The 14,120-nt window shown below is 47.9% G+C and overlaps 1 protein-coding gene and 1 long non-coding RNA gene across 2 annotated transcripts in view; both read right to left on the bottom strand.

Moving 5' to 3' along the window:
* The window catches only part of DCPS (decapping enzyme, scavenger), a 37,201-nt gene extending 23,304 nt beyond the window's left edge, over window positions 1-13,897 (bottom strand). Inside the window, exons 1-2 of the mRNA XM_045894716.3 lie at window positions 13,663-13,897; window positions 12,362-12,536 (exon numbers count right to left, since the gene is read on the bottom strand). Coding sequence (XP_045750672.1) covers window positions 12,362-12,536; window positions 13,663-13,863 — 376 coding nt within the window. The 5' untranslated portion in view covers window positions 13,864-13,897. The remainder of the gene's footprint in view (window positions 1-12,361; window positions 12,537-13,662) is intronic.
* Window positions 570-12,280, bottom strand: LOC135362410 (uncharacterized). The gene is made up of 2 exons (XR_010407038.1): window positions 8,526-12,280; window positions 570-3,022 (listed from the first exon to the last, which is right to left on the bottom strand). It is a non-coding gene; the product is annotated as an uncharacterized LOC135362410 (long non-coding RNA).
* Window positions 13,898-14,120: the final 223 nt, after the last annotated feature.

Below are 14,120 nucleotides of genomic sequence, written 5' to 3' on the forward strand. Positions count from 1 at the left end.
CATGAGCTGCGTGTGAAGCCCACCCCCATGCCCCTTCCACATGGGCCAAGCAGAGCCACCCAGGTGACAGGGCGGATGGCGGGGTGCTCTATCAAAGGACCCGGACAGAGGGCTGGCAAGGAGAGGGGCTGCAGGGTCTCCTGGGGACTTGCATTATTTTCGCTCCTCTTGGGGATCTCCCCTGACGAGGTGACCCTCTCCTCAGCCCGGGCCTCATGGTGGCCAGAGAGCAGGCGGGAGGCTGGAGAGGACGCGGTCCGTGTCCTGCACCACAAGGATGCTGGAAGTACTCAAGGGGAGGCCTGAAGAGACTTCCAGATCAAAAATAAACAGGGATGAAGGGTGTGGTCAGGATCCTACTGGAAGCTCTGGCCGCTCCACAGCGAACCTTCAAACCACTAATTACCTGTCTCCAGGACAGCTCAGAGATGCTATTAGAGGCAGAGGAAAGGCAGATGCAGATTTTAGCCAGGACCTGGATCTGACAGGCTCCTTCCCTCCTCCTCCTCAGTTCTCGGAGGCCCCGGAGGGAGAGGAGGGGCGAATGACAGGACCCAATGGCTCACAAGCAAATTTGGCAACTCTGAATGCTGCTCCAGGGCTGCCTGGGGTGGCCGGCCTTTGGTTACATGGTATCAGAGGTGGTCTGTTAGGAATGGGAAATGCTGCTATACGATGGCTGTGGGGCTTACAGCATCCCACAAAGCTCCATCTGAACAGAAGGACTGAGAACTGGTACTGAATGAGATAATGGAGGCACGGACAGACAGTCCTGCCCTTAGAGCTGAGAGACCCCCACATCCCCGCACCCAGGAAGAAGCTGTTCTGGGGTTAAGCAGACCAGTCTACAAAAGCTATTGGACCGAACACTCGGGAGTTCCAAAACATGGCCCCTCTCTCAACTTCCTGCCTAGAGGCATCGCCTTATTTACTCAGAGAGGAGCACACGGACCCGGTCTCAGCGCAACATCCATGGACACTGCCATATTGTGTGCACTGGCCGGAAGCGGGCAGAAGATCAAAGAAACAGGGTATATCCCCCACTGAGAGGGGCCCAGGACTACCAGAATTATAGGTTATCACTCACTAAGAAGTCTGGATCAGAACCAGGCTGCCACAGGCTGGCAGCACCAGCCGGAGCCAAGCAATGAAGGGGAACCAGCTATCCTGTGGGTGATCCGCCTTCACCCACTGGTCCTGAGTAAGCTGACTTTTCTGCTGACTTGAGCCTCAAGACTGCCACAAAGTCCTGGGACCTTGCCCCATCTGGGAGAGAGAACGAGAACACCAGTCTTGTGATGGTGACTACATCTCAGTAGCTCAGGATCTACTCAATTTCTCGCTTCTGAATGCAATGGCTTCTCCCAGCTTCATGGAAGCCATGAGTCTAAATGGAGAATTGAACAGAGGGAGGAGATGGGGACACAGAGGAGGCAGTGTGCAAGGGTTCCTTGAGCTGAGGTGGCAGGGGAAGGAGAGCATGAGCCAATTAGACCGCCAAGAGAAAGGAAGACCCCAGATTCTGGCTGAAGAATTTTACCCAGGTGTTAGGGGTCTTTCCATCTTGAAATGTCTGCTTGTTGTTATTCTACTGTCCCTCCAAGCCCCACAAGGGGCTTGGCTCCCTGGTGTCAGGAGCTCTGAAGCACCCAGGGAGAAAAGTAGACAGAAATTTGCTATCTTGGGGCACCTTGGTGGCTCAGTTGGTTAACTGCCTGCCTTTGGCTTGGGTCATGATCCCGGGGTCCTGGGCATTGAGCCCCACGTCAGGATCCCTGCTCAGTGGGGAGTCTGCTTCTCCCTTTCCTCCCCGGTTGTGCTCTCAGTCACTCTCTCTCAAACAAATAAATAAAATCTTAGGGGAAAAAAAGAAAGCAATCTGCCATCTTTAAGTGGTCTCAAGTGATGAAACCAAAGGAATAGATTCCTGTGGGTTCACTCACTTTTTCCCCTGCCCCATTTCAAAGCCCAGCTAATGCTAAGAGCCCACCCTACAGCTCTGTCCACAGTGTTGTCCTTACCCAGAACACCCCTTCTACTTCCCAGAACGCCCTCCCATCACCGTGTCCAGCCGTCCCAGGGGCCACCATGTCCCCAGCTGTGGGGTGGAGCTGCCTCCGCACACTCTAACCCACCCGCTCCCAGTGTGCACCTCTCCACAGCTTCATGCTCTCCATTAGCATCTCACAGGTGCATCTCCGTAGACAGGTGTAATTCACCAGAGTTTGGGGTCCACATATCTTGGGGGTATGCAGTACTTGCTGATGAACTGACAAGCCCATGTAATGAGGGTCATTCAAGCTATGAAGGAAGGAGGGGCCGAGGCTCCAATCCAGGCTAATCTGATCATCTGCTTCTTTGTTTTGTTTGGTGATGAGGTTAACATCCTAAGAAATATCTATCCAAGCATCACATGAATAAATTCTCAAATAATTCAGAAGTCTAATACCCAAGCCTTTTCATTGAAATAAACACTAACAATAGTTGGGTATTTACTATCCCAGTCTTTAACGAGTTTACATATATATGAACATATCTACATAAAGGTCTTTTTTTTTTTTTTTTTTACATAAAGGTCTTTTTTTTAAAGAGTTTATTTATTTGAGAAAGAGAGAGAGCACAAAGGGGGGGCATGGCTCCCCGCTGAGCAGGGAGCCCGACATGGGGCTTGATCTCAGGACCCTAGGATCATGACCTGAGCCAAAGCTTAGACACTTAACCAACTGAACCACCCAGGCACCCCAAGGTCTTTTCTTTTTTAAGTACAAATGGGCTGATCCTTTATGTGACCTCTGGCCTGACAGTACATACCTAGCTGTCTCCAAGTGCCCAGGGACAGAGGAAGGGAAATGAAGCTGTAAGTTGGGATCAACCGAAGGGCATCTAGAGAACAGCTGTACCAACTGGTTCCATCCAATGCCATACCCTCATCCCAGGGGTAGGCACTTAATGCCAGATGAACAGGAGGGCCGTCATCCAAAGACAGAAAACCACGGACTAGAGGAGTGGTCGGCAAGCTTTTCTGCAAAATGTGACAGTAAATATTTTAGGTGTTGTAGGTCATGCTGTCTCTTTTTCATACTCTTTTTAGTTTTTTCCTGTTTAAAACAACCCGTTAAAAATGTAAAACCCATTCTTGGCTCTCAGGCCATACAAAAAGCAGCAACCCACAAGCTATAGTGGACAAGAGAGCGTGAGGGGTCCGGCGTGGGTGCTGGTGACTCCAGCGTGCCGATCAAACTGCGCCAACAAGGCCCGCTCCCCATCCACACAGCACAGGGCCGGCTACGCATCCAGGAGGACTGTTGTGGAAATAGCCCTACCAGGAGATGGTGGACAAACCCCACATCAGCTCACTATATTATCAGCCTGCTTCTTCATTTTTAAACACAAATGAACTAACATTCACCAGACGTTGAGAAAACCAGCAGCCTGAAAAAGAATGACCAAAATAAACAACCAGAACCAGATCCCAGAGGAAATGAGATCATGGATGGGTCAGGAGATAATTTTTTAAATAATTCCAATTAGTGTGTCAGAGAAAGTCAATTTGGACCCTGTAAAGCAAGAGCAAGATGCTAAGAAAATGAAATAGAGAGTCAGAGGGAAGAAAATTAAAAATATGATTGCCAAATTAAAACCTTCACTAGAAAGGTCTGGAAGATAAAGTTAAGACAATCTACTGGACTGTAAAAAGAAAAGACATAAATGGGAAAAGCGGGAGAACAGAAGCAATATACAGGATCACTCTAGGAGATTAACACCTAATAGGGTTTCCAGTAAGAGGAAATAAAGGAAACAGAGGGAAGGAAATTATCAAAGAAGTAACAGAAAAAAATGTACAGAGCGGAATAATGACGTAAGACTTTAAATCGAAAGGGTCCAAAAGTACCAAGTACAATGAATGAAAAAAAAATCCAACCTTGACACAGCCTTACAATACTTCAGTACACCTAAGATAAAGAGCATACCAAAATAAGCTTCCAGAGAAGGAAACTAACAAAGCAAGAAAAAAAAACAATGAAAATGAAAAATCAAGTTAACTGTACGAAAATGATAATCAAACTGTCATCAGATGTCTTGTTAACAACAATGGATGCTTGAAGTCAACAGATCAGTGCCTTTAATGTTTTGAGGGAAAAGAAATTTAAATTCTGTATTCGGTCAAACCATCAATCAAAAGTGAGGGCAAAATAAAGGATTCAAGGTTTACCTTTCATGTGTTCTTTCTGAGGAAGTACTTAAGACTGTACTTCAGCTAAGTAAGAGACTAAAGAGAGACATCAAATCCAGAGAACAGTGGATCTAACCCAGCAACGCTGCGACAGGATGTCTCAAGTTGACAGCCATACAGCATGCCTATAAAGAATCAGCTGTCCAGATTGGAGCAGCAGGAGAGAGTGTCCTGGAAACAATATTTCCAGGAAGGAAGGACTTACCATGTAATGAATTATTAAACTAAGTGGCTGGGTAATTTCAAAAACAGAGTAAAGGCTCAGGATTCTTTTAACCACAATTAAAAAAAAAAAAAAAGAGGCAACTAGAAACTTTATGAAAAAGGAAAAACTTAAAAAAATGGCTCAAATATGAAGTAAACTAAAAAGCAGCACGATTTGGAGGAACTGCTGGGATGTGAGAACAGGGCATCCATTTGACCTAGACATCAGACGCATCCTCCTTCCAGGGGCATGGGGATCTCAAGTACTGGGCAGGTGGGAGAGGAACTAGAATCCCAGCACTCTGCTTGAGTGTGTAGTGCACATTAATCTGGCCACCATAATGTCAACGCTGTTTACTGGCGGGCAGCTCAGAATCCACTTACAGACAAAGTACACAAGACTTGATTACAATCATGCAACAGAACATACCATAAAACAATGTGAAATATAAGCATGGCTGACAGAGAAGTCAGGAGACAGCAAAGCAAGTGAAGGCTAGAGGCACGGACGGATATTCTTAACTGACAGAGTGACAACCTCAAGGAAAGGGATCAAGGGCTACAGGTTTCAGTGTATTTAGGATTCCAAAGGCAATTTTTAAAAACCCTAAAAATAATAATATAAACATTAAAAATTGGAAGGGGAGGGGAGGGAGGGTGTGAAATGTATAAAGGAGCTAAACCTCTCCATCTCCACTGTGGGGGACCAAGAAGGTCAAAATGTGACAAATCAAGGAGTTGCATTATCTCACTTTTCAGTTAAGGGTCTAGAAGAGACTACCAGAAGCACTAACCCCAGAAATTCTCTTCATGGTAGTTGCTTCTGGAAAGTAGGACCAGGGTGGGGCAGGGTGGTACAAAAGCCTGTTCCTGGCCATGTATATAAGCCTTTCAGTACTATCTGATGACTTGACCATGTGACTGTATGACTTTGATGAATGGCCTACCCCTACGACAGAGAGACCTATTCAGTAGTTCCAGATTCTGTATTCAAGAAAGCTCCATAAGCATTTGTGATGAATAGTTCTAGTTAAGAATCGCACTACTAAATAAACCTCTAGAGTTCCATTCAAACTTGAGATACTGTGGTTCTATGCTCTCATAGGACACTGAAGCCCACGGAGGTGGGCTAGCCAGCGATCTGATTCCTCGTTTTCCATGAGAGAAACTGAGTCTCAGAGCAATTCCATGACTTGCCCTGGTGTCACCCACTGGCCGAAAGCCTGGGGTGTTTCTCATGTTAGATGATGGGGCTCTTCAACACCCCGCCCAGGAGGTAACCTTTCTGGCAAGACTTTCCCTGTTGGTCACTGCTCCGAGAACTCTTATCCTTCAGCTCAGCTGCAATGGGAGGCCTGCCGAGAATACCCACAGGGGATGGGGTGACAGGCCCATGCCAGTACGTGCTGGAGTGGAGCCCACGGAGCCTGGTACCGAGCCTTCTCCTCCAGTAGCTGGGGGACCTCCCCACACTGCCCTATTCTGCCAGGGCTGGCCCCATGCTGGAGCACAGAGAAAAGAGTCAGGCCACACCACTTCCCTGCGCCAGAGAAAAGGTGGTATGCAGAAACAGAAGTCTGCTAGCACCCGAAACCCAGAGGAAGGAGGCCTTAATCAAACACTTTCAGTTACAGTGACTGGAAACCAAATTTGAGAATGAAGGCAGGACTCTACAAATTAGTGGGAGAAAATTCTTAGCTCTGCTAAGAACCTGCTGGTTTTTCTTAACTTTGTTTTTGTTTTGTTCTTAACTTTTAATTGGTAAATACATTGTACAATATAAAACTTGTATGTGAATACACATTTTTATATATACACACATATGTACATAAATATAAAATAGGTACTGTTTAAAGACCTAAAATAAGGGGCGCCTGGGTGGCTCAGTCGGTTAAGCGACTGCCTTCGGCTCAGGTCATGATCCCAGGGTCCTGGGATGGAGCCCCGTATTAGGCTCCCTGCTCAGCAGGAAGCCTGCTTCTCCCTTTCCCACTCCCCCTGCTTGTGTTCCCTCTCTCGCTTTCTCTCTGTCAAATAAATAAATAAAATCTTTAAATAAATAAATAAATAAAATAAAATAAAATAAAGACCTAAAATAAAACAAAAGAACACCCATGCACGGAGCGTGCAGCATGCAGCCCGAGAAACTTTGGATGTCCCCTCTGCCCTCCCCCTACCAGGGATAATCGCTTTGCTGAATTAGGCAGTCATCATTTCTTTCTTTGTCTTATTAACTTTATTATTTATGCATGCATCCCTAAGCAGTATATTGTTTAGTTCTGCTTGTTTTTCAACTTTATCTAATTGGAACCACACTGTGTATATTTCGTGTCTTGCTTTTCTTGCTCTACATGGTGAGATTCTTGATGTGCGTAGCCGCGGCTCATTCATTTTCATCGCACGGAAGAGGCAGTCCAGTGCAGGGAAACACCTTGATGAACTTATCCAGTCTACTGTTTGGTGATATCTGGATTGTTTCTAGTTTTTTCTATCGTGAACAATGCTACCAGAGGAAACTTTTATGGGAATGGCTAGTTTTTAAAATGTTCCTTCCAAACAAGCCCTCACTCTGGACTCCAGGGGTCCTGGTTTTGCCTCTGTAAGGAGCACAGGGAAGAAAACCATGCCTATAGCTAAAGTATCCAGAGTTCTCTGCAACCAAAAGAAGATGTGATCCCTAGGTTCCCTCTACTCCCTGCCCCGGCCTCACTCACACACAGACGCCTTCCTCCTCTGAACCCGAGATTCCACGCCCCTGCTCTACATTGGGGAAAACAATTGGCCTTTTTAGACACGGTCTGGATTTCTGAGTCACACCTCTCTCTCTACTATCCCCACCCTCCCACGTCCCCCAGGTAAGAGAGAACAGAGATCTTATGAAAGGGCTCCATTGATGGCCATAGGCGTGAGAGCGTGAGAGCTGAAGAAGCAGATGATCCAGGCTCTGCCCTGCATGGACGGCCAGGGCAGCACTGACATGCCAGCCATCTGGCCCACTCGGCCCTCACGTTTGCCACATGGCCACAGGGGGAAGAAAGGAAACCTGCCCATGGTCAGGGCCAGGCATTTTCCCACGTTATCTATACTGTTCCATTTAAGGCTCATGCAATCTTAAAGGGAGAAACCCCATAACAGAAGATGACTAACACTTAACCAAATATACATCATATGCCAGTCACTGTGCCAAGTGTTTTATATGCCTTATTCCATGGGTCATAACCCATGACAATGATGATGAGATTAATTTAGGAAGTTAAGACCAGCATTTAAAAGGAAACAGACAAGACTGGAATTCAGTTGAAAATACTAGTGAGTGTCTGGTAAAGTAAGGGTAAGTATTGTTTTGTGAACCTTTTGTTTCCCTTATATCCATGTGTGTTTATTCATAAGTACCGGGTCACAATGTAAGATGTATCTCTCACTCTGGGCGGAGGCTAAAACATTTTCTTTTTTTTTTTTTTAAGGGAGGGGAGGGGAAGAGGGAGAGAGACTCTTAGCCGGACATGGGGCGATTGCTCATGACCCTGAGATCATGACCTGAGCAGAAATCAAGAGTCGGATGCTTAACCGACTGAGCCACCCAGGTGCCCCTAAAACATTTCCTTATGTCATTTGTTTCATAACCATCTCAAGATATGTTCAGTTACTAACCTAATTTAACAAGAACATAACTGAAGCGACTTCCCTAACTATATCTGTGTTGCACACCACAGCCATCAACTGCCCCCTCAAGCTCCTGACCGAACAGCCTCTTCTCTGTTCCTCTTTCCTCCTCCATGACACATGCTGTTCCCTCAGCCCCAATACTCCCCCAGCCCCCGCACCAGCTCTTTGCACAGCTGGTTCCTTTCCATACTGCAGGTCTCAGCTTGAGTGTCAGCTCTGCAGAGAGCCCTCCTGGGCCCACAGCCCGAGCAGCCCCTCTCTAGCTCACGGCCACTGAAACGCTTGTTTCCTTGGCTGCTAGCTGCTTCTGTCCCCCCATTACAACTCCAAGGACACAGCGAATACCTAATGCATACACCTAGCACAGCACCAAACACGGAGAAGGCACTTCGTCTCTGTTACACGAATACAAAAAACTTACCAAGTCTTCTCAGCTGGTGAAACGGCAAAGCCAGGATTCCAGCACAGATGACGTCTGGCCCGAGGCTCGCTCTTCAGCTCTGCACTACACTACACTCAGAAACAGCGTGACACTGTCTCAGGCCACACTTACTTAGTAAGAATTAGCACTAGGACAGGACCCGGGCCTGTCTCACTCCAACAGCCCCGGCTCTCTCCAGCGTGTCAACAGGGTGGGGGGCCGTGAGTGGCCCCAACGGGCAGCCTCTTGGGGACAGCTGAGAATTTGGGAGGGACAAAGGAGAATGCAAAACCTTCAGGCTGGAAGAGAAGAAATTTGCCGGTGAGTGGAGAGAGAGCAGAAGAAATCAGGAGAACAGTCAGCTCAGAAACTGGGGGTGCAGAGGGCTTCCCTCAGCAAGCAGTATGATGGGAAGGACGTCTGGAGGAATAGCCAGAGATGTCAGAAAAACTCAAAATGGCAACTGCGCAGGGGGCTTCGGGGGCAGAGGCTGCAGGAACCATGCCTTAAGGCCTCTCCAGGCAGTGTTAAGAGCTGGTGACTCAGACTCTGAGATTGGAAAGGTGGGGCCAGGGCCCAGAAGACTCCAGCAAAGAGGCCAAAGGAGCCGGCCACAGGAATACTTTGGCAATGCCGCCACCTCGTGGTTGTGGAACACTTGGCCCACAGGAAAAACAGCCTAGTCAGTTTGTGGGTTCATTTTTCAGCAGCATTTAGGAAGCACCTAGTGGGTCGAAACCTCTGTTCCCTACATCCAGGCAATGACCAAACCCTGTTGAGTTTACTTCCCTCTTTCACATAGTAACTGGGGGAACGTCCCTCCCCAAACAAGACTACGGGCAGAGCGGGTGTCTTATTCATCTCAAGCTCCAGGACCCAGCGTAGGGCCCCGCACGTGAGAATAATCATAGCAGTTATTATTCAATATGTGCTAAGTGTTTTTAAAGACATTAGTGTGTCTGAGTCTCACATTTTACCTAGGAGGTACCTAGGACCTCCGAAGAGAGATGTCAGGTAGGCGCTTATTGCAATGAGCCTGGAGTCCTTGGAGGGAGGGATGGAGAAAGAAACATGGGCATCACCACACACAGACGGTATTTAAAAACCAGTACTTCTCAAAGTCCGATGTGCATGTGACTTGCTGGGGGAGGAGGGGCTGCGTTTAAAACACAGATACTAATTCTGACTTCGGAGCGGGGTCTGAGATTCGGCATGTCTAACAAGCTCCAGGATGATAGCCGTACGGCTGGTCCACAGACCACACTTTGAGTGGGAAAGAATCTGGAACGGGGGTTAATGAATTAACCCTCTGCCACTCCCCCTGCTTGCACATGCTCTCTCTCCTACTCCTGGCCAGAGGATGAGCTCCGTGCACCCAGCAAGCGAAGAGTGGCATTTTCATTTCTACAGCGGTTGTTTAAAAAAAAAAAAAAAAAGAGAAAAAATAAAAGGAAGAATATGTGAAAGAGACCACTGATGTGGCTCATAAGCTTAAAGTATTTCCTCTCTGGTCCTTTACAGTAAAAGTCTGCCAACCCCTGATCTAGACTATCATCCAGGGGACAGGGTGTATGGCCATACGAGAGAGAGAGGAGGGCTGAGACCTGAAACAAATTTTTATGACTTCCACTCACCGTGCCTAGTTTGGCGAGGGAAAATAAAAGTAAAATGAGCTGCGTGTATACTAATGTTTATGCAAAGACAGTGAGCCCCAGAAACGATGAGTTCACATCTGAAGCTCCCAGCGGGGTAGGGGATGGTAGTGGACAATACTGGGGAAAGGCAGGAGACATCTGGGGTTCTGAGTGGGGAGGAAGACCTGTAGTGAGCGGATAACTGACTGCCTCTTTCAGTGCTTAGCTTAAAAAAAAAAAAAAAAAAGACAAAAATAGAAAGCCAGGACAGCGGCCACCACCACCTGTGTGCGGTATCACAGAAGTACCGGAAAAATAAAAGGAAAAGGCAAAGCTGCGAATTCCACAGGGTTTCTCTGTGCAGCAGAACCTTCTGTATTTTGACTGAGGGTGGGGAGTGTGGGCAGAGGGACTGGGGAAGGCGAGAGAAAGGGGTGGCAGCAGAACAACGACCTCAGAGCCTATAGTCTGGGGGCTGCCCCAAGTGGTGTTTGGCTACAGAGCCTTCTGTCCTGCTACCACCACCCCCTGTTGGGGGCTACATTTGCTTAAATGTCAGTGCCTGAGAAAATAAATACAGCTGTCCATTTCCATCAGCTCCAACCAATCAGGATTGGCTCGCTTTCAGCGGAGGACCAGGCTGCTCTGCCTTCGGTCATGAAAGGCTTCCTTGTTACACATCAAGTGTTCACATATATTTCCAAATAACAGCACCCTTTCTTGGGGGTGTAGAAAAGATTAAACCTATCAAAAGGGCTGTGGAAGGGTATCTGTAAAGCCAAATTACTCTTAAATGCCAGAGGACAAACAAAAAGATAGAAGGATAATACAAAACTGCTGCATACGACAAAGTCAATCCCAGAATTTCCTAGTTGAAAGGAATCTTCAAGGTCAACTGGTCTCTTTCATGCTTCCAACAAGGCTGCCTATTAAACCTAACCATCTAAAGGGAAAAAACCCACATCACGCCTAGCTTTCGACATGGAAGCTAAAACAAAATAAAGGAAATAAATAAGTTCTTCCTCTTTTTTTAATAAAGATTTTTATTTATTTATCTGACAGAGAGAGAAGGAGAGAGAGCATGTGCAAGCAGGGGGAGTGGCAGAGGGAGAGGGAGAGGGAGAAGCAGGCTCCCTGCAGAACAGGGGGAGCCCAATGCGGGACTCAATCCCAGGACTCGGGGATCATGACCAGAGCCAAAGGCAGTCACTTAACCAACTGAGCTACCCAGGCGCCCCCTCTTATTATGATTATTTTTTTAATTTTATTTATTTGAGAGAGAGAGCGCACAGAGGGAAAAGGAGAAGCAAACTCTCTGCTGGGTAGAGAGTCCAACGCAGGGCTTGATCCCAGCACCTCGAGATCATGAGCTGAAGGCAGACACTTAACCGACTGAGCCACCCAGATACCCCAAATTCTTCCTCTTCTTAATAAAAAATCCTGGCAATCCAAAACAAATCTCTGCCTTTTAGCCCATGAATTCCTGCCCTTCCCAAGTCCATCCCCCTCGATTGCACTCACTGTCTCCCGGACTAAAAGTGAGTTCCTTCAGAGAAGTAACTGGTCTTTGCAGCACCCTACACACTGCTCAGCCCCACAGCAGCGTGGTGAGCGAGTCCTCTGTCTACTGAAAGATCTTAGTTTTTCTGCCACCTACTGGCTGTGTGATCTTGGACAAGTCACTTAACCTTTCAAAACCTCAGTTCCCTGACCTGTAAAGTCCAGTCATAACTGTTCGAGTATTATATACGATAACACATGTAAGATAATTAGAATGGTGGCTAGCACAATAATAAGAATTTAGTAAGTGTTGACAATCATTATTATTGGGTTAGTAGATGAAATGTTTTATACCAGGAATCACACTCCCTTCCCCAAATATACTACACCAACCTCAGCACTACTGACATTTTTTGTTATGAGGTCCCATCCTCTGTTTTGTAGACTATTCAGGAGCATCCCTGGCCTCTACCCTCTAGGTATCAGCAGCACCCCCTTTTCCCCAGTTCTGACAACCAAAACTGTCTTCAGAATTTGCCAAATGTCTCCTGGGGAGGCGGGGTGCAAAATCCCCTCCTGCTTCCATTGAAAACTGTTGCACTAGAATATGCAAACCGGTTTTGCAGAGGAACCACCACACCCCCTAATGTCCCACCAACCCCCTCTCCCCACATGAAGCCACTTCAGCCACCACTTGCTCACCACTCAACTGCCGCGGAGGAAACAGGTGATAGGTGCTGTAAATATCATTGGAGAACTGCAACTGGAGCTCAGGGCTGCCCGTCAGGAGCTGGGCCACCTGCTCTACCTGAAACGGTGTCTTCTCTAGGATTACAACAGCATCCTCTCCATCTCCGTCCCCAGAGGTCTCATTCACCTGTAGGCAGAGACACCATCAGTGAGCCCAGGAGCAGAGGCAGAAGCTCTGGGGCCTCCTGTTTCTTCTCCCAGAGCAGCCACCTCATTAACCCAAATCCTTGGGGCAGCACTCGCATCTTTCTTCTGAAAGATGCAAAGCTTCTCCACTTTCTTCTACTTTAGGCTTGCAGGGCCTCTGTCAAATTCTCCCCACTGCACAGATGAAGAAACATGGCAGAGAGATTAAGTGACTTGCCCAAGGTCACACGAATAGTCAATGCGGAAACAGAAACTAGAATCTGGGTATCGCAATTAACTCCTAGCTCAAAAGTTCTCATGGCTAAAATCTTCAGCACGTGCTACAGATGGAAGACAGGTGGGGCTAAGAGAACTAGATGGAATCTTGCAAACAAAACAAGAGACACACAGGCATGGTAGCCTAGGCCCAGGTCCCCCTGATCCTCCCAAAATGAGAGCTCTTGCTAGGAGTTCTAAGGAACCCTAATGCCTACCTGTGGCTGGGCCTCCTCACTAGCTCCCAGGACGGTCTCAGTCTCTCCTCAATCCCTTCTACAGAGCTGAGCACATGTTATTAGAGCCAGCTGTACCTATCTGTCTACTCTGCATTCCTGAAAATCAGGGATGGTAACTTTCATCTCTACATCCCCAGCACCTAGCTCAGTGCATGAAATGTGCAACTGAATCAGCAATTTAATAAACTGTCTCCTCAGGGCTGAGATCCTATCTCCTACAGTCTCTATGTCGTTCCACAGACGACCCAGGAACATTTACTGGTTCCCAGCACCTTTATATGTTAAATGAATACATGATGAACGGTTTGGGAATTCAACAGGTGATTTTTAATCTGCAATACTCTCTATAAATGTTAGTTACTTTTAGTAAAGGAAGACTTAGGAAAATCAACCCTACGTCCGTGGATTTCCTTGATTCTAAGGGTAAACTTGTCTCCTGTACGCCCCCGCTCTCACGCAGGCTAGTGGTACACTCTTCCTCCCCCCCCCCCCGTAGTGCTATTGGTATTTTCCGGCCAGACTCCGGTTTAAAAAAAAAAAAAAAAATCCGCCTCCAAGGCAGTGATTGGCTCACTGCGACCCGCATCCCCGTCCCAGGCTGCCTAATGGTACCTTCCCATGGAGAAAAATGATTTTGTCCCTCGCAGACTCCCTCAGCACTTTTTTCACTCTAAAGCCGGAGAACGGTAAGCGCACAGGGGCGGAGGTACCATTCCCAACGCCCGCTTCCTTTTCTTCTATGCTGGCGGCTTCCGCCTCTTCGCCGTCCAGTTCGCGCTTTCTCTTGCTGGGTTGAGGCGCTAGAGCCGCCATCCTGCCTGGCCAGAGCTGTGCGCCTGCGCCAACCCCAGCCGCGGCCCCGCCCCTCTCGGCGCTCCGGCGGCTGCCGCGTCCCGCCTCCGCGAGCGCGCAGCGACTACAACTCCCGACGGGCTTCGCGGACGCGTCTCGGAGCGCTGGTCCCAGTGACCTGTTCGCGGTGAGCGATTTAAATCCGGCCGCTGCCGCTTGTTCCCTGGCGCTGGCCGGCCTGAGTTGAGCCTGGTGCGGAGGGAAGAGAAAAGGAGGCA

This window comes from Mirounga angustirostris, unplaced genomic scaffold (assembly GCF_029215605.1).
Source record: "Mirounga angustirostris isolate CCGP_5_RB_7025 unplaced genomic scaffold, mMirAng1.0.hap1 SCAF_13, whole genome shotgun sequence".
NCBI classification, from domain to species: domain Eukaryota; kingdom Metazoa; phylum Chordata; class Mammalia; order Carnivora; family Phocidae; genus Mirounga; species Mirounga angustirostris.